This window comes from Crassostrea angulata, chromosome 1 (genome assembly GCF_025612915.1).
Source record: "Crassostrea angulata isolate pt1a10 chromosome 1, ASM2561291v2, whole genome shotgun sequence".
In the NCBI taxonomy this organism is placed as follows: Eukaryota; Metazoa; Mollusca; class Bivalvia; order Ostreida; family Ostreidae; genus Magallana; species Magallana angulata.
This window is the reverse complement of record NC_069111.1, coordinates 38,012,530-38,034,372: the sequence shown is the minus strand read 5'-3', so window position 1 is coordinate 38,034,372 and position 21,843 is coordinate 38,012,530. Positions and strand designations below refer to the sequence as shown.

The 21,843-nt window shown below is 33.1% G+C and overlaps 1 protein-coding gene across 3 annotated transcripts in view; it reads right to left on the bottom strand.

Moving 5' to 3' along the window:
* LOC128173962 (B-cell CLL/lymphoma 9 protein-like) overlaps positions 1–21,843 on the bottom strand; it is a 32,442-nt gene that overhangs the window by 6,502 nt on the left and 4,097 nt on the right. The window contains exons 1-6 of one of the 3 annotated variants that reach the window (XM_052839627.1): positions 18,595–18,864; positions 9,431–9,499; positions 8,933–8,984; positions 6,127–6,395; positions 5,593–5,646; positions 3,271–3,620 (exon numbers count right to left, since the gene is read on the bottom strand). In XM_052839627.1, the coding sequence (XP_052695587.1) occupies positions 3,271–3,620; positions 5,593–5,646; positions 6,127–6,298 (576 nt within the window). In that variant the 5' untranslated portion in view covers positions 6,299–6,395; positions 8,933–8,984; positions 9,431–9,499; positions 18,595–18,864. Of the gene's footprint in view, positions 1–3,270; positions 3,621–5,592; positions 5,647–6,126; positions 6,396–8,932; positions 8,985–9,430; positions 9,500–10,713; positions 11,565–18,594; positions 18,865–21,843 lie in introns of those variants that run through there. The other 2 variants (XM_052839624.1, XM_052839620.1) reach the window with 2 other exon arrangements.

The following is a 21,843-nucleotide window of genomic DNA, read 5'->3' as shown; positions in this document are numbered from 1 at the left end:
GTCATATGTTTATAACTGTTTATTTGTATTAGGTCAGATAAACTTTTTAAATGAAAAATTCACCCACCATTTCAATTGAGCACAACTATAACTTTTTAGAATAAATTAAACATTTAGATGTTTTTATTAATCATTGTTACATTAAAGTATAGTCTCATTTTAATCATTTATACGCTTAATTATTCAATTCTCATGAACTCCAAACATTGGAAACGCTGCAAAATTATTTCAATGAGAGTTATATCTGATCAATCAAGAGTTCTTGTATTTTGAGTGACAACTTGTTTCATTTTCTAGGCCTTTGAACAATCAATCCTCTTTTTTCAATACAAATAAGACTTTTTCAATCATCGCTAGAGCAGCTAGTGTTTGTTAGCAATCAAAGCTCTTCTCAGTTAAACGTCTAAGTACCATATAAACCTCCAACTTTGGAGATAAATAACTTTCTTAAGAAAAAATAAACATCTACATGTATTTAGTACAAATATGATTGAGGGTAAATTATATCCACGGTCTTCATAAACATGTTAGAAGTCTGCCAACACATGCGGCACTTTGCAAGATCATATCTAATGGACCCCACATATTTATTTACCTTAAGAATTGCCATATTCAGTATTAATGCGCATGAGTAGACTCCCAAAAACAGAGTATAAATTGTTTACAGAAAATCACTTCTGTTGACTCCATTTTAGAGTCCCACTAGGCTGATATATGTCATCAAAATAATGTTTGTTAAACAGGATGTAAAAAATTTACCCAAAAATATTTTTATTCAATTGTGTATGCCAATATGTCCCCAGCAAACAATGTTTGGAGGGTATAAAGAAATCACCTTGTCTGCATGTCCGTCCGTCCAATCGTCTGTGTAAAATTTGTGTCCCATCAATATCTTTCTTATGGAGACACAATGGAAGTACTTACTACATATAAAGATTGCTTATTTTAAAATTTTAAAAGGACTATATATGGTTTGAGCCTAAAATGGCCCCCTTAAATGAATATTGTCATTTTACTGTAATTCTTTGTTTTATTTGTACAAATATACATTTGAAGTTTTTTCATAATTTTCATTTTGATTTTAGTGCCCACAATTTAAAAATATGACATCATAAAGTTTACCTTTTCCCGCCATTTTCTCATTTCTAGCAAAAAAACTACTTGTTTTGAAGCAGTTTTTCTTTTAAGGAAACATTGAGTGACTGCTTGAACAAACAAAATATTTTCACCAAAGATGTATCTCTCCAATACTTATAAGTGACAAAAAGTTTGTTCTTGTTCAAAGAGTCGCTCTATATTTCCCATTCGAAAAAAGATAATAAAAATGCCAATTTTTGACTGATTTTGATTGAATAATAAAAATAGCATCACTTTGACGTCATATACTGCCAGTGAGTGCATATAAATCAAATAAATAGGTGAAAAACATATTTTATTATCAACTCTTTTATAAATTAACACAACAAATAAATGTACCTGAATCATTTTAAAAATAGCGAATTATGGGGGCCAAATTTGACTAATATCATATATACTGTAGTTCTTTGGGTTTTTTTGTGGTTTTTTTTTTTTTTTTACATATTTGTGATTGGGCTACAATTGAAAAAAATCGCCTCCTTTCCTTGACACTCTTTGTCTGAGCTTTGGTAAGATAATAATAAAATAGATTTCGAAATAAATCTCAGATCAAATACATTTAATACTGTAGATTCCTTATTTTACTCGAGTACTTAATTCTGCGATTCAACTGTTTTCCATCAAATCACGAGATTATAAAATCGTGATTGTCGAAATTTTATCATAGTTTCATTTAGTTAACATATGTTCCAAAATTAAAAGCGAGATTTTAAAATTCGCGAGACGGGCTTCTTGCGATTTTATGCAGATATAAATTCCTCGAGTTTGATTAGGAATTTACTGTACAGATAAATTAAAAGATATTGAACATAATATGTAAGTGATAGTACTTTGCATTATGCTACTCTAGACGTTAAGAAAAGGACAAATAAACATGTACTTGCTTACATCATATAAATTTAATGTTATATGTTCGTAACTGTTTACTTGTACACCTACGTAAGATAAATTTTGAAAACAAAAAATTCACCCATAATTTCTATCATGCACAACTGAAACTGTATAGAATTAATGAAACAAGGATACATTTATTAATCATTGTAGTCTCATTTCAATCATTTTTAGGATTAATTATTCAATTATCATGAAGGAAATGTATTTAACACGTTTTCCTAACACCGGAAATGCCACGGTTATATTTGTTTTAACGATAATTATCTTATCAATTTAAAGAGTGATTGTATCCATTGTGACAATTTAATTAATTTTCTAGACCTTTAAACAATCAATCCTATTTATTCAATACAAATAAGATGTTTTTCATTCATCGCTAGAGCAGCTAGTGTTTGTTAGTAATCTACTACAAAAAGAATCATTTTTTTAATATTGTCCAAACATTGAACTCCAGAGATAAATAACTTTTTAAAGTGCAAATAAATATATATTATGTACAATAGAATCAATAGTAAATTATATGCGGGGCCTTTAAAAACATGTAAAAGGTCTGCCAACACATGCAGCACTTTGCAAGATCTTTTCTTGAAAAACCCACGTTTTCATAAAAAAATTGCCACATTTGTATAAATGCGCATGCGTAGACTCTGAAAAAGGAGTCCAAAATGCATGCAGAAAGTCACTTCTGTTGACTCCTTTTTCGGAGTCTGACTAGACTGGTTAAGACCCAAATTTCATTATATTTAATTGATTTTAATCGAGTGCTGAAAGGAATGTTGGAATACTTACAAATGAATAGTAAATTTTTAATACTCTAATCAATATTTAGTATTCGAATATTTGACTGCATGATTAAAGCCTGTATGCAGCACTGTAAACTATACAGCATCGTGTTATTTCGTTAGGATTGAAAAGGGAAGCTGAATTTAGGAACATTTTACTCTAAACGAAAGTAAAGACAATGTCATTTGTAAACTCCGTCCAGTTGTTACAAGTAGTATTACATAGAAAGGCACAACCTTATTAATCCTCTAGAAGGCAACCACCTGATCTACGAATGCCATACTTGATAACATTCAATTTGAATGTAAAAGCATGGTTTACATCCGACGGTGACAAACATTTCGAATATTAATATGAAAAATCTACATAATTTTTTATCTACAGTAGTATTTTGCCATGCAAATAACTAACAATAAAAAATTGAACGAATAACTCTGAAAAAATAGTTGTACATACCTGAAGAAACTTCTTGGTGTTTGGCTGGTCCATGTGGAAGGACAGGATGTTCTTGTACTGGCCGGCCATCACCGTCTCTGCCGCGTCGTTGGCCATCTGGGTAGAGAACACAAAGATCTGACTCTGCTGCTGCATAAACTGGGACTCTCCACTGGTGGGTGGGGCCTGGTGGGGCATTGGCCCCATGTGGCTAGTTGGGGGGGTCCCCTGCGATGAGTTGGGGGGTGGGGCGGCGATTGGGGACTTGGACGTTTTTGGGGGCTGAGGCGTCTTGTTTGGGGGAACCATTTTTGCCGGCGAGGATCGACGGTCATCAGTGTCTTCACTGAGTACTTCTGCCAGGGTTTGAGCTGTAAGAGACATTGGAACGGTTGATAAGAACAGAATCAAAATGTTTCATGAATAACCTGTCTTCTTATATTGTCAAAGAATCAACTCAATTCACATTTCTATTGGTCTGTACTTATTGTTATATTTTTAGTTCACTTAACACCAATCAAATCATCTTTAAATACAGTACAAATAACAAACACCATCAAGGACTACATGTTTAAAAATGTGCCACATTTCCTGATCAACATACAGTATTGTTAATTAGATATATAGATCTTACAAGCTGCATTCTTTGATTAAAGTTCCTGTGGTTTAAAATTAATATCAATTAGAGAATGAAAATCCACAGGAAAATATTTGGTTTAGATGAAATTTGTGGAAAAAAAGGTTATTCACAAGAAATCGAATGATGGTGAATAAACTTTTTAATTTTCACATCATCAAAGTTGTCGGATATCATTTATTTTTTCGTTTTTGGTCCATTTAGATTAAAAAACTTTAAGCAATATGAGCTGTAATTTTTATGCTAAATTTTTTTTTTTTAGGGAAATGCTATTTTCTACTAAATTGACAAAAATATCATGGTTTTTAAAGTTCTGTTAGCCACATTTTTATTGGAAAAGATGTAAGGAAGCCTTAACTGAAGCAAAATTGAATTATTGTTGTCCTGTTCAAAAAATTGATCTGCTATATATTCCTTAGAAGAGAGATCTTTCTTCTGACAAAATTAATGATTCTTTCAAATTTTATTTGTCATAAGAGTTTAAGTTACATGAAGACTTGTCATACTAGCAGGTTTTTGCAGCAAAATAAAAAAAATTCTAAAAAAAAATACAGCTCAATTGCTTTAACTTACTTTTGAATTTCTATTTCTACTAGACTTTGACCCGTGCGTGCACAGGTTGACATTGCATATGGTATCGGACATTTACGAAATAGATACATCGACATACCGCATGGTTGACATTTACATAACCAAGCTTTAAGCCTACAGTGATGCTATTAATTTCACTTCACTCTGCTTTGTTAGAATAATCTAACTGTATCTCGGGACAGGCTTTCGCCACGGTTGAAATGCCTCCTATATAGCCATAATGTAGCAGAAAATTGCAGATCGAATCGCTCCAAAAAGATTTTGGAGAAAATTAATGATGCATTGAAATAACAAATTACTGTAAATGTATTATATTTGGCATGTACAATATTTGGCGGAAATTAGTAGTTGGCTTGGATTTGAATTAGAGTATTCCTGAATGTTACTATTCTTATACATGTATGCATGACATTAGCGATGTACTTGATTTAGCGGAAGTCGCTTTCCGCCAAAAGCGTTAAATAGAATACACAGCCAAATGTAGTACATTTACAGTATTCATAACAAACCATTTTCAGGCTATAAATACCTTTCATCTAAAAATTTAATTCTATTATTGAAGAATTCAACACTTTTTCACCAACTTTTTTCACTCGCCTCAAATTTACATTCAAACTCCAGGGATTTTTCAATGCACTGTCTTAGCGTTATCTCTCGTATTTTCTTTGATGAATAGAGTTTTTAGCAAATTTCCAGTAAAAATTTACACGTATTTGTATCATCGTTTCTGAGTTTATCCATGCAAATGTGATATTTTGGTAACATAAACTAAAGAGCCTCCCATGATTTAGCGTGAATGTAATGCACATGTGCAAGATCGAAAAATCCAAAAAATCCAGATGATTTCCAGAATTTTTTGAGGAATTTTCGTTGATTATTAATTAGCGAAGCTTGATTGAGAAAAAAAGAAAAACAAATTGGTAATCTTCAAGTACCAATAATGTTTAAAATATATTAAACAAAAGACAGTATTCTTCCGATTTATCGGTATTAAAGCCCAGAAACTCGCATCTATTATTTTAATATAGTAGTATAAATGAACATCCAAATTGATCAAAAAAGGTTGAAGACTCTTAGTCTTAATGCATACAGATACTCTGCTACTGAGCACTTACGTGGCAGCTTCTCTTCTTTCACTTTTGGTTTATCAATGGTATGGTTGTTGTTATCTGAGAAGAAAATCATCTCTAGATATACTTGTACTTAATCCCATCAATTTAATGAATAATTTTTAAATCACAATTAATCTAAACATTATACATTCTAAACCAAGTGACATAGTCACAGTATTTTTTAAATCTTATAATCAAGAAAACTTTTTTTTTTAAAAATCAACATTGTAAATAAGACCTCCTTATACACTTCCCAACACCAGACCTTAAGAAGGATGGGTGATTGTAGCCATTTTTAGACTATATAAGCCTTCATCAGAAGAAGAGCTCTGTATCAATATATATGGAAACAATCAAATTTTAAAGTTTGAATATATAATAATATTGAATTACCTTACATAATAATAGTTCATAATGAAATTGTTTATCGAAAATTTAAGGTAGCTAAGATTTGATAATTTGTTATTAACATTATTAAATGACCTTTGCTGTTTACATCCTAAGCTGCCACCTTTTACAGCATGCCCTGATTCCTACCTGTTTCTCCATTGGTCAGTTTGTTGCTTGGAGGCCCTGAGGAGTTGTTGGTTGAGTTGTCCGTCGTCCGCTTCTCCTCCAGCGGCTCCTCTTTGACCTCGACCTTGACCTCTGACTTGACCGCGGTGCCGTTGAGTTCTGTGCCCATTTTATCGGCCGACTCTGGCAGCATTTTTGTGGCTGACGGGGGCGTCCCTCCTTCCGCTGTCCCCACGCTGTGCTGCCTATCACTCTCCAGTTTCCTGTTTTAAACCAAGTTCCTTATGTCCCTGAAAATTCACACCAAAACAAAGATATGTGTGAGTATGTATATGGACAATTCTTTTTCTTGTACCTTCAAGATGAAATTTAAGTTGTGACAGTGCATAAGAAAAATCAATATCAACATCAAGTCTCTACTAATATTAATACAGGAAAAAAACTCGGATTCTCACTTTCTGCTATGAGACAAATCCATTTTTTTGGTGGGTACTTATGTAATGTGACTTTATTTATTTCTCTGGATCATCTTAACAAGCTTTGAATTATACGTAGGTTTAAAACACTCCCTAATACTCAAAATCTTCTCTTCAATATTTATATAATTTCAAAGTCAAAGCATGCACAAAAAGAATATATGACTGACATCAAATCTTTTTTTATACTTCATTTTCAAACCAAATCATCCTCCCTGAAAAGGATCCTGAATGTGTACAGAGTGAATTATTTACGTATGTTGATGGCATGCGATCTGCCTTTTCAACATGATAGCAGATCCCTGTAGAACACACTATGTACATTAGAAATCAATAGATACCGGATTACGATTAAAACTGTTAAATAATTGCTCCCATTGCCCTTTTCATTGTCAGTTTCGGACTCTAAGCAATCTTTAAACACACCAGATTTTAAAAATCATTTTCTCTCGTTTTCCATTTTTTCGTTCTTACTTTTGTGTGATAATTTGAGAACATCAATTTGTGCTTGCTATGATTGGCATCATGTATGGCAAGATCAATACACTGTCACTAAATTGGTCTCAAAATGCTTGATCTTGTTAAAAAACCAATTTGCACCTGCTTTTACAGATCTGTCTCCTAACCCATTTCTACTTCTCAAACAACTCAGCTAACATTAAAAATAAAATTAGGTATCAGTATATTCTTACAATAGTTTGTAGTTGTTAACACTAGATATACTTTTAAACCTAAGTAACATATAATTAGTTTCTCTTTGCATGTTTTCCTGTCCTAGTTACAACATCATGGTAATTAAAATGTTTAATAACAAAAACTCAATATTACATAGTCATTATAATTCTGACCTAATGAATGAATTTATAAGAAAGGCAGAAATTTTTACAAATATTTTCCCCTAACCACTAACAAAGCCAATTAACACTCAGAATTAATTACTTTTATGATTTTATCGTGTCATTGTTATTATGCTGATTGTTGTCTAATATAGTAATTATAAATGAACTGTAAGTGTTTGTTTGTCTAAAATTTCTCTATTTGCATGGGTTATTTAAGGAATAAGGAATCATTCTTTGAGTATTATGAGGTGATAATTTTGGTCGGGGCGTGATCAAATTCCGGCTTTATGATAGATTTGATCACGCCCCGACCGAAATTATAACATCATAATATTCAAAAAATGATTTCTTATCACTTATATTTATATAATTTTAAGCCATCATACAATTAAATATTCAAATATAAATAAGCAAACCCCCCTGGCGCCTCAATTTGGGGTCATTTGAAGTTATGAGTTATATTGTACAAAATCGATACGTAGTGTTATCACAGGCAAAGACACTGGAAAATGTAAATATAAACCTTTAACGGTGGATCTATTTTATCGGAGAATCATTTTTTTAATTATATTTACATTTTCCAGTGTCTTTGTCTGTGATAACACTACGTATCGATTTTGTACTATATAACCCATAATACAAATGACGCCAAAATGAGGCGCCAGCGGGGTTTGCTTATTTATATTTAAATATTTAATCGTACGATGGCTAAAAATTATATAAATATAAGTAATAAGGAATCATTCTTTGAATATTATGAGGTGATAATTTCGGTCGGGGCATGATCAAATCTATCATAAAGCCCTTCGGGCTTTATTGGATTTGATCACGCCCCGACCAAAATTATCACCTCATAATACTCAAAGAATGATTCCTTATTCCTTATATAAAACATACATATAAATTTTAAAAAAAGAATTTCTTGTATGTAATGAAATTCTCATATTTGTTTACTTCGTTTTGATTTGAGAAAACGTGCTGTATAACCATGGTCCTTATCAATTAATATTGCTATGGAACTTCAACTCTAAGTTTAAAGAACACACAATCTAAGTTTCATCATTTCTAAAATAAACTAACACAATATTCAGAATCGCTTGTACAGTATATCACAAACATGGTGAAATTATAATATGTAATGCTGTATTCCAAGTCTATAGTACATTGGCAAAGCATTTTTAACACCAATGTAACTACCAGTACATGAATACCATGGAATTTAAGGGTATAACCATAATTCAAGATTGGTGCACTATTTTCATTTGTGAAAAAATTTCTTTCAAAGTACATTTATCATATCAAAGTAAAATCTATGGCGATGTAAATTTGTGCTAAAGGGATATCTAAGAAACCCACCAATTATTTGTATGGTCCCCCATGAAATACTTCACCCTATAGCTAGTCTTTTGTATGAGCATATGACTATTGCTGCAACCCTCAGGAAAAAATTGTAAAAAATAATTTTCCTTTCAGTTTAGCACTTGATACAACAGACTCCCATCTTCCACTCACCAGAAGAATGTCCTCTGTATATATCGACATCCTGTATTTGGTTTCATACCACCTGAAATATACGTAGATACATAATATTATATGAAGTCAAGACATATGAAATGCAGAGAGAAAGCATACATGTAAGCATCTACATGCAAAGCATTTCCTATTTAATAATGTTTTTAAAAGAAGTTGGACATATTCGGACTGCTTTGGTACAAAATTTACAGTAAACCAACTTTAATTCTTGTACGACCAAATTTGCAATGTTTACGAGAGCCTCACTGTCACAATTATTTCTCACCACAAACCAGATCTTGCATTATTGGTGAAAAATAACAACATGGGTGTGAATAAGACTCGATCGAGAAAAATAGTCTTTGTAAAACAGTTTACCTACGGTAAATTGTGAATTAAAATAGTCACGATTAAAATTTGGTTTATTGTGAGAACTTACTAGTCATTATATGCATGTAAACATGTTGTGTTACAAAAAGGTAAAAAGCCTTGATTTACCTGACATCTTGTAACAATTTTACTTCACCATGTTGGATGTTTCCTCTCTCAATCAATATTACATTATATCTGAAATGATGAAAAAAAGAGTTCTTTTTAACCTCTAAATAAGACTACTCAGTTATAGCGAATATATCCAATGGATTTACTTAGGTATATCCTTAATTCATAATAACGAATTTGTAATAATAAGTAAAGTGAAATCGCTATAAACATGTTCATGTTTTTTTCCACCAGACTTCGATCTTTGCTAATTTAAAAGGCCTGGAATGAAAATAAATTCTTTTGAAACCTATATTAATCTGATAGTTAATTAAAAAATTTATGTGGAAATAAATTCATTTATACTATCAAACGGTAGTGCTAAGCTTTTCAACTATAGAGATATTCATTATAAAAGTTTAAAATTTCATTCAAAATCAGTTTGCTTTATCTGTTTTTTAAAGTTATTAAAATAATATGTGAATTCGTTATAATCATGAAATTTTGCAAGGATTTGTACAGAATTTAGCCAGTAAGTAACTCCACAAAACTTTGCTATATCTGATGTTCGTACGGAGTTTTACTATACTTTACTCCTTTTGGGTACATGTAATACTGGGTAAGACAAACACACTTTATACAGTAATCAATCCCCAAACTGCAGGAGTACAAAAGACAATGTTTCTACATTGATCATAATGGCAAGTGATAAACATGCAAGCAACAACAGTCATTATCTACTAAAAAATATTGCCTGTTGTACAAAACATTTATTTTTCTCCTAAAAAATGTTGTATCTATGGTGTAAGTATTTACAGTTTCAGGTGGGTAGCTGAAGTACTGTTATGTCTGACCAGTCAGAGGCCAATAAACTGGTTGCAATAACAGAAATACACTGTACAAAGACAACACAGCTGTTACTTTTCATACATCTACTACCAGTGCGACTGCATGGAGTTATGTATCTATTAATAGTTGAAAAATGTTTAACCATAATCTCTTTCTCTCCCTAACTCTCTCTCTTTCTCTAAAACATTTATATCAACATATCAACAGCCTGGCTCCAAAAGAGGGCCTGAGCATTAACTAAGTGTCACTCAAAAAAAAAAAAGAAAGAGTAAAAGTCCTTTATCTTGAGACGCACTCCAAAACGTAAACATCAAACAAGCAATGTGTTTATTGAGGCACTTCAGTTAAAACACAACCCATGCCGTGCCCCACTGGCATATAACATGTATCACTGTTAGATTTGTCATAAACACTATTTATCAATGAAATCATCTTTTTCTCTGTAAACTGACCTGAATCTGAGAGAGTAGCCTCCCTTGGTGCTGGGTGATAGACACTCGGCTAAATGATACCTTTCCAGTTTGATAAATTCATGTGTGACCTTCCAACTGAAATCTCTTTATCACTAACATGCGGTACACAATATAATCGGACTACATTCCTTTAATTGTAGCTTGAACATTTAAACTACCTGAGAGTTCCCTGATGACCTCCCGACCTTATCCACTATAAAAAGCTAACTTATATATCTACAGAGAGAAATTGAACTTCGCACTGATTAATGATATGGAAAGACACAGAAATTTGCATTATGACCTAATAATCTGGCAGCCTTCATTGTTATGATCTTAAGACAACACATACACACATTTCACACACAGATTTTTTAAAAAGTTCATCAAGTGTGAAAATGAAATCGGAGCTGGTAGAGTGTTGGGGGGAAGTTTTGTTCACTTTGGGGAGGGGAGATAGAGCTCCTCTCTGATTCATCTTCTGTAAGGTGACCTTCTTAAACGCTGGCTGATAAAAAGAAATATCTTTCACAGGTAAATCTAGACCTTCAAATAAAAACACCATCATTGAAGTGCTGGTTTAAATGCAGGACTTAATCCTTCACGTTGCGAATATATGTTATCTTGTTGCACATCTCTGCAACAGAGAAAGTGTCCTGCATGTCATTTCCTTGACCTGGCCTAACCTTGTGAGTGCAGGTCAATTCTCACTTGTTTAAATGTACCGGCCCAGAAGCTGCAAGGCTTTTGTCAAAACCAGAGAATCACAGGTAGCAAGAAATATGTAAATTGACTCATAGCTTAAGCATTTCAAATTTTATGAAGCTTTTTATAGTTGTCATGAGAACCTGAAATTGACAACGCATAGCGTATAGTACATTTCATACAAGTGTGTACAATAGTGCTAAAAATCTTCGATGCACACTTCTACATGTACTTTCACGCCTGCCCATCAATCATAATGATAGATAAATATATTTCTTTTAAAAGCGGGCTAATTATAAATGTGAACACGGGGAAACAGCTAGTACGACCCATATTTCAACAGTTCTAACTAAATAACATGTTTTCTCTGAATTAATTTCCAATTTAAACCCTCCGTATTTCAAAATTTACCTAATTATATGCATTTAATATGAAAATTTCTAATTTTAAAAGCACTAAGTCCACAGCCACGGTATAACATTCACTCATTCTGCAAGACAAAGAAACAGGGAATGAACTCTATGCCTATTACACTAATCCAGAATAATTAGGGGAATTAAGTAGACAACCATTCAGGTCAGGGTTGCCCATTTTGTGAAGTGGTAGATAAAAACCTTATAAAGCCAGACTTGGGCCATAAGTTAATCAGGCGAGGACAATGAACCATCATCATCTGCCCAGGTAACTGTGATGTAAACCTACACACTCTCACAATACACACAGATTGACTACACGCCCATCGTCATATCGCCATCATCCTAGTTATATTCATATATCTACGTGTCACAATTAAAGGATGGACTGAAACTGTACCAGTCATGCAGTACCATTTAGTTTGACTAAGGATGGACTGTTACGACACTGAATTGGTTGGACTCTGATTCATGGTGATGATCAAGTGTGTAGGAACAGGCTAATGCTACTGAATCACTTCCTAAATTCTAGACTGCACAACATTCAGAATATGTGCATTATTCATGCTTACAGAATGTATCTACAGACACTGGGCTCAATTCTGAGATAACTGAGGTTAATTATTGAAGCAGAAAGATTAATTCAAAATAAATTAAAAGAAATACAAATGCCCCTGAACATGGCAAAGCAGTAATATAAACAAAAGTTCCAAGACATAAAGTACTATTTATGTGGACAAAGAAATGTTATATATTATCAATTCATTATATTTTCATTCAAAGCTAATTACAAATAAGGTTAATATCTACATATCTTGTGCAATCCAGATCAGCACCTCTTTTATAGATAATATTTATTTTATGGACAAACAGATGAACATATGGTCTTAGAGACCCACATGGGAGAGTGCATTACTAGTTGGGAAAAAGCGCCCAAATTTGTACAGAATACCTACCTAGGTTCAAGAGTTTAAGTTTTTGAAGACAGACAGACAGGATGACAGGCAAGACAATTAATTATGTCAAGGATCTTTGTTGTTAACAAACACAGAAGTACATATGCAAAAACTTTCGAATGACAAGAGAAGATCTATTCATACAATATTGTAATAATTACAAGTATAAAACAATAAATGTTGAGTTCAATTTAAAGATCCTATTCACACTTAATTCGATTACCATAATCTATATTACATTTAAAAGGAAGTTAACATCTTGATAAATGCAGCTTCAAAGTGCATTTCATTTATAAGAACATGATTCTTTGCCATATCTCTAAACTTATCTGATCTGTTCACCATAATCACTAATTACCATAATCATAAATTACATCAATAATGTTTTTAAAAAAACTGTACTATAGGAAGTGACTCGTAAAATGCAGATTTAGGTCTCCATCCCTACAAACATCTGTGGCACATCTCTAATTCCTGTGCATTGATTTATTAATTAATTGTCCTTTTAATGTCCTAGGCCTGCTTATTGATACTGAAGATCATACAAAGAACACAAATCACGTTTTCTAAGTTAGACTACCATATTCTATTCATTTAACGTTGATTATTTATTTATGATTCTTTGAATCAAGCAGATTTGTAAATTTCCCAATGTTCCATTTGACAATTCATGCAAAGCTGCTTTATCATAAAAATTTTAATACACATATCCATGATAGGAAAATCCCAGTTATCTCCCTTTGTTTTAAGATGTGATTACCTCGGTCTTCCCATTGATTTCTACACATACTCAAGATCCAGTTATCATCTTATTTAACAGCTCTGCAGAAAGTTTACTATACACACACAAAAAAAAAAACCCAACCAAAAAAAAAACCCTGCTAGACTCTTCACATTATTGTGTTTTGTAATTCCTCCCTGTTTAATTTTTTTTTCAAATTAAAGAAAACCAACCCACACTCTCTAGTGTCTGTTAGGCTTGTAATTAATTATCATTACCCAGTGATAACACTGTCTGCTGTTTTTCTGCACAACAAGTTAAACAAACCCCTCATAAACAAAAGCAGAAAAAAAAAAAGAAGGAGGGAGGCCGGTGAATGAACAGAGTTAATGGTAATAAGGCACAGCAAAATATATATATCTCACTGTATATATAAACATTATCAGAATCTGACAAAACATTTCAACAGAGTTAAGCTGAACCACTGGTACCAAGGAGACCTTGAAGAAGAGAAATTGTTACACAATGCGGCAATGTGGCAATGCTTGTACAGAAGCCAACATTTAATGTGCCGTGTTCTTAGAATGTAAGACTCCCTCTCTCCACAAACTCTTCTCTCCTGCACATGGTATGCCACACATCCTAAAAACGCCACAGATCATACACGACTTGATAAGAGAGAAATTTTTCTGACTGAAAAATTGAAAAAACCCAACAAAACACTTGTACAATATGTAACAGAGTTCGGTGAATATTGAGCGGCATGTCACTGCTTGTACAATATTGACAACACGGTCGTCAGCGTGAAAGATCATAGACTGCAGAATCAATATGATACTCAAGTAGGTTATTGTAGATTTTTGATGTGCAAAACGAGACTTCATGAATATCTGCGACTTTGATCAACTCTTCAGTTGGCCTTTTGGTGCTCATATCTCCTGCTTAGATTAATTACGTGTAATACATATACTGACCATGAAGCTTAGTCAGTATTAATTGATTAATGTTTATTCACTTTATGCCATCCATCAATATTGTTTTTCCTCCCTCTCAAAATATCAGCTGAATAGGTGCATTTTATTGAAAAAGCCTCTCGTAACAATGATAAGCATATGTATCAAGTACAAAATCAAAATTCAGTGAACTCTTTCTAAAAGGCTAAAGACAGATTTAAGAAGATATGAAGCACTGAAACTTAAAGTACCTGTACACATTTACATGAACATTTATCTTCATTGCAAAAGTAAGACAATTAAAACAAACCAATCACTTGCTATAATCCATAACATACACATTCACTTGCATGGCACCACTAAGCACTTCTAGTCACAAGCGTGTACCATCAAAGCAAAATTAAATACTGCACTCCAAAAACAGAGAAAAAACTTAAACTTCCAATATTTACAACACATTCAAATTTAGAATTTCCTGATTAGACGTGTGGCAAAACAAGTGTATGATTGCAGTAAGTTGATGTTTCACATAGGTCAAAACAATAACATTTTCAAGGTCCAAAGGAGCTCACACCTGTGTTTTCTTTCCAATAGATCATCAATTTTACTTTTCAACTATACATCTTGCATCTGATAACCTTGATGCTGTACCTTAGTACCTGTCAGGAGTTATCGTTTTTCTTGAAACAATACTATCTCCCATTTTGCATTTTCTACATCTATGTGCATTGTATTACTATATATAATGATATATATACTACATTTAGTAGTCATAAGTTATTTAAAAGTAAGAAGTCACAAATCCATGTAAACCAAAAGTTTCAGAGACTAAAATGTACGGTAAATTATCCCTTTTTGTAAATTCTGAAACTAAAAGGAGTTTGAGGGCTTGCACAGGACAAATACCAATCTCCTACTGACAAGTTATGAGACAGTCCCTAACCATCCAATGTTTGATTCCCCTTAGAGTTTATTATTTCCCATACTGTCTAATGGGGGTGGGGGGGGGGGGGGGGGGGTGTTAGCTCAAAACACTTTGGCTTTTGCTCACACTGACTGGCCATGAAGGCTTCAAATGTTATCAAAATAAAGACTTCAGTGTTCTAAACAAGTGTGTAAAGGCCCTCACTCAGCTAAAACCACAAACACTGGACCCATGATCCTCATGGTTTCATTGGACAGCTTCATAATTAGCTTATCCCCAAGAGTCACAGTGAAAGATCACTCATGGCCCACATCCGTGTGATAAATAGCAAGGTGTCTATGACCATTAAATAGGCCATGGCTACACATAATATCATAACATGTTTGAAATCTGAAAACAGGTGCTTCAGATATATCATATATTTGTAAATAATGCCTCTGAAAGTAAAAAATTGAGATAAAGACATGATCACGAAGTTACACTTAGTCTCCTAGCGAGTATTGATATTATTGTATTCAGTTACTGACATGGCATCAGGCTGTAATAAAGTCATGCTGAAAATCTTTAAGTTCCTCCAAAAGTACATAGGCATGTAGAGAGGCATTGTGAAGAGTGCATACTTGTTAAACCAGAGATTTCGATCGACTCAAAACACTGAACAGGAACACGTATTCTCCCCGGTCAAAATATTCATATAAATGCCAGACTTGAAACGGAAAAATGTCAAAGTACAAGAAAGTGCCTATTCTTTCACGTCTCATTTATTCTTAACTGCTATCATTGTTTTTTTTTTTTCATTTCCTTTCCTCATATATTAGGATTTTTACTCATAAGCACAATAATAAAAATCAGGGGAAAATAAAAATAGCATAAGTAATATACCTTTGTTGGCTGTTCTTTGGCTTCCCAATGTTATCATTTATATGTGTTAGCTAATTATATACAAGTATACGCTTCAAATTGGATGACAAATTACTAAACACTCGCAATCGGACAGGTGAAATGCATACTGATTTTATGAGGTCGTCATCAAACTTGTTAAGGAAGACTGCGACGGAAAAAGATCTGGACAAAAAAATAATGTGTATAGATTTCACAACGTTAATTTCTGTAAAAATGTCTGCAGTCAAAAAATAAAACACTGGAACTCTGGGAATCAAAAGAGATTTTAACTATTATCTATGTCACAATCCAGAATTGGCCTATATTAAATAAAAAGGAATAGTAAAGAAAATTTAACACGTTTGCAGATTACCGATTGTTTTGATTTTTGTTACCATTTTGAGTAAAAATAAAAATTTCATTACTGATGTTTAACATTGAAGTAACATGTAAATACACCCAAAAATTACAGCAAATAATGCATATGGTTAGCTGTGAAGTCAGATTGATGCAAGTATAGTGAAGGTCAATAGAAATGTAGGACATCATTTGAAAATAAGGTCAGCAATTTCTGCACCAATCACTATCCTTATTATTGCTATAACACGAAGAAAAGAGGTTAATTTTGCTTTTAATGATAAACTAAAAAATATTAATCTCTTGTCGCTATTTTGGCCCATGACTACTAGATAAATCATAATTTTGGAGCATTTGGAATCTAGGCCTGTTCACAGAATAATTACGAGGTGTCCCATACAATGAACTGTAGTCAAAAGCATTAAAATCATGTTTTATCAGTTTCATCATCATCTCAATACATGGACCTAAGTCTTCATAAAATAAAGCTTGACTTGTTCAATGTTTCAGATAGAATTAAAAAAATCAAGAATACCCTAAAACTTCATCACAGCATTCAAGTTGATCAGGGACTATTTGAAAGACAAAAATTCTTTTGATAGAGAAGATCAATTTTTCAATGTCCACAAAGCCAGACTGGTATGTCTACATATACATGCAACGCACACAAAAATCAATCTGCTAAATCAGTAACAACTTTGATTTTTGTTGAGATCAGAGCATCCATTGTGAATGTTCTGACAGTTTTTTTTAACTGCAGTTGCAGTGTCTTCTGATGTCTCCTATCCATCTCTCTCCTGACACTTTCATCCCGGGTGAAACTTTTTCTCCATCCCATACATTGATTATAAACCTGTACTACGTTGTTCTACTCTGGATTTGTTGTTTTGTTTTTGGCCTCAACGTCGCATTGATTAGCCCAACAAAAGCTGCAAGCCTCGATCTTCGTGGAATTTTTTTTTTGCCCAAGTCTTGAATGTCAAGCATCAGCTAGTGACAAATCAAAGACTTGAATGTCTTGCTTTCTTTGGAATTCCTGAAATATGGCTTCCCAAAGGACAAAGTAGGAAACAAATGACTCCATGGACCCCCATAGACTGTCTGGTCCCTACACTTGCGTCTTACACGGAGAAGATGGAGTGACATCCCAATTGCATTTGATTAAATCAGATTTTCTCTCCATGTGTTCATAAAAATTAAGCTTAAAATTTATAAACGTAACTATTGTTCAAATTCACAGCAGTTGATGTATTGCCATGAGTAACCAATTAAACATCATATTATTGAAAATTAATTAAATTTACAAGCATTCTTTTTATAAACACTATAATTATCAATTTTTAACTTCAGAGAAATTTTACAATGTGTTCTGGGAAATGTTCATGACTTTTTTTTTTTTAGGGATGCTTGATCAAGTATATGAAGTTACCTGTCCTGTTAGCTGTGCAAACATAACAAAAAGATAAAGAGAAAAAAATTCTCAGACACAACATCAACCTTGCTCTGTCACCCGTAACTTGCGAAAGAATTTCAGCAATTAAACTCCACTTTCTATAAGGCTCTCTTACTCTTTCCCTCTCTCTTTTTTTCCCCACTCTGTATAAAAGACAGACATTGGTTTGTGGGTGTGCTTGACTTGTTTAAACAGTGTGCGTTTTGTGTGTGCAGACACTACAAAGTTGTGATAACTGATCAAAGCCGTTTTATTGGATTATCAAACATATTTGTGTTAAAGCACCTTCAACAGACCATCATGGCGTAACAATAAATCACTTCAGATGAGCCCAGATCTAGCTAGAAATCATGGGTACCATAACTTAAATTTCAAGTCTTGAACATATCAAATTGAACCCTTACTAACCTTTATGTATGCAAAACTTTCCAACGTCACAATTACAACAGCAAAGAAAACCTTGCACAATGATTTGTCGCTGTTATTTACAACTTTAAAAGTGCAATTAATATGTACCTTATTGGGATGCACTTTGGAACCACTGTAGTCACAAAAACCCCTGAAGCTATTTCAACACATTTTTCTTGTTAAATCCTATTTCCTAAAGCAGCCCAGGCAATTTTTACCTAAGTAAAATAGATTTGGCATTACTTTATTCAGTGATAAACACTTAAAGTATGTCAATAAAGAGATACCCAGGTCAGAAGAATGTCTCAATATCCTGTTATCATGGGTCACAAGAACAAGAGATAGCTAGATATTGATCTTCACAAGAGTATCTATATTTCTGACACTAGAAAAATCAACAACTTGTCCAAGCAGCCCCACATTCACCTTCTGTGCACAGCAATTTATTTTTATACGTAGGAAACTTGCTTGAATGGTGAATTTAATCTTCAAACCCCCTCCCACCATCCCAAAGGATTTTTAAAAAATCTTTCTCCACCCGCCCTCTCACAAAGCCACCTAAATTCCTTTTATATCAATTAATTTATTCCAAACCTCATAGAATGATTTTTACAGAATGTGTGGAACAAATAATTGTGGAAATACAGTATTAGGCCAAGAACAACAGTCTATGTTTTAATTGTTAGTACCTGTAATGAAATATACACACAACTTTTGATGATGCATGCCAGTCAGAGCTTTTTGTACACAAATATCAATTTTCATCTCATGACCTGTATTCAGTTGTCAAATAGAAAGATAAAGAACTAAAGGGACAAAATCCTTCAGCGCCCCCCCCCCCCCCCCCCCTCCTCCAAAAATAATCCCTGACGAAGTGATAATGTAAAAAGATCTTTTTTAGTCCTGCATCCAAATTGGGGAACAAGGGGATCAAGAACTACATACTGAACCTAAGCAAATAAGGTAAACATATATTTACATGATGTACTACTGTTGGTGGGTATTCTAACAAAACTAAGAGCATCTGTTATTTCTGTAAATTCAATAGTACTTAATCATGTTTACAAATGAGTTACCCAGGTGGTGACATGAAAGAATTCCCAGCAGGTGCTGTGTTTACTGTGAGGGAAAGGATTACACAGGCAAAGCTACATGTAGTTAAATGTAGCATGTCATACAAAGTACACAACTTAGTGAGCTTACATACATATAGCAGAGGACCATTGATATCGTACTTCTTGGAAAGGATTGAAATAGTGGTCCGTACCATCACCTTCAGTTACAAGTGGAAGGGCAAAACATTGTTAATGAATTTAATATCATAATTTGCAATGCAAATCAACTAGTTTTCAGTCAGATCTTCATATATTTTGAGATTTCTTGGGCCATTTGACTTTGTATGAAACTGTCACACATCCTGCTCTTTGTTAAGACGATTCATAAAGTTCCTGTAATGTCTTCTAACTGTCAAGTTTATTGAACTGAGAAAATAAAAACACACACAATAAACTTGTTGCACAGGAGGTTCACTGAGACTTTCAATTAAATTCAAATAAAATACAATCATTTAAAAGAAAACACACAACAAAATCACTTGTTGCTGGAAAAACTGCACCATTTCATAAATGAAATTCATTCATAGACTAAAAAAGTAAAAATGATATGTATATTAAGACTACATTTCCTAACTAAATGGTTTAATACAGATTATCAGCTGCTAAACAATTCTCTAGATTTTATCCCAAAATTTTATTTTTAAACTTCCCACGTGTACTTTAATGTCACCTGAGTCCCCCCCCCCCCTTTTTGATTCAAGAAACCCATCATAACCTTTAAAGGATAAAACACTTCTCATCAGGAATAAGAATCCTCCAGGTGTGCTATTACTCATTAAGTTCAGTTACAAAAGTATCAAATACCGTATATACTCGCCTATAAGTATTGTTCGCCTATAAGTCGGTTGCCATTTTTCGGGTTCATTTACAAGATTTTGCCATTGACCCTTATAAGTCAGGTAATTTTTTTTGGATAATCAGTCTACAGATTGTCGATCAAATAAGCACATTTTATCAAGCATTACTATATTCTAGCTAAAAAATATTGGTGTTTGACCCCTCTGTTGTCATTTGTAGATGCAATGCATTTTAAGCGTTGGTGTTAAGACATCTATCCTGGATTAATAACTTTCGATTTTGGACGCCATTTTTTTTTTGATACACTAATGAAAACTTGTCAAAGCTTTAAAAATATTTTAAATACTATTGAAAATAAAATGATAGTGATTTTGATCCCCTACTGACTGATTAAGATGGTATAGCCCCTTTTAAAAGTGGTGTGTTAGCTTGTGTTGTTTTAGGTGACATGCCACCTACAGCCACCAATATAGCTATTATCACCTCATGCAGGTGTAATTAATTATGAATAATTATAAAACGATCTTTATTTTTTAAAACAGACCAGCAATTATTCTGGTGTTTAATTTTTAAGTATTAAACAGAAATTGCTGTATTGTAATCCAACTAGATCGCTTTTAGACGCCATGTTTTTTAAGAGTTTTCTGTAAACAGAGTTATCTTTCTTGAAGTTTGTAACGTACGATTTTGGACGCCATTATATTTTTTAAACACTCAATACAACTTAATTGATTATAGCTCAAAAACTATTTTAAATGCTACTGGAAATAAAATGACAGTGATTTTATCCCCTACTGACTGATTAGGGTTGGTAATTAGCCTCTTAAACTCATTGTTGGCTTGTGTAGTTTTAAGTACAGTCATACCTACAGCTATTATCACCTCAGGCGTAAATAATTGCCTGTTTAAATAAAAAATACTTTTTCATATTTTTAAGAAATACAGTTGAAACTTTCAATGTATTTATTAATGTGTTTATCTTTTAGTAATTAAAAAATGAACATGTCAAGTATAGGGATCGCAATTAGTAAAAAATTGGAAGCAAAATGGCACCCAAAAACGAAGTTTTACTCAGTGGAAAAATTATCTGATTGTATGTCATGCCTATAAGTCGGACCCCAACTTTTCATTCAAATTTCTACTCCCAAAATACCGACTTATAAGCGAGTATATACGGTAGGTCATAGACAGGTGCTTGTCCCCCTTTGTCAGCCATACCTACATCTATCTCCCTAGCTGATGCTAAGTAGTCTGTTTTGCATTATCCTGCAATGTGCTTACTGGATGAAACATCAATAAAAAAAACTTTCAACAACTAGGGCAATTTTTGCTTGTGTATTGTATCACTGTAAGATGTAAAAAAAAGCTGTAACGTAATAATGGGAATAACGATAACAACATGTCGAGGAGGCAGACTCCGCCCCTGTGATAGGGTGATCTCATG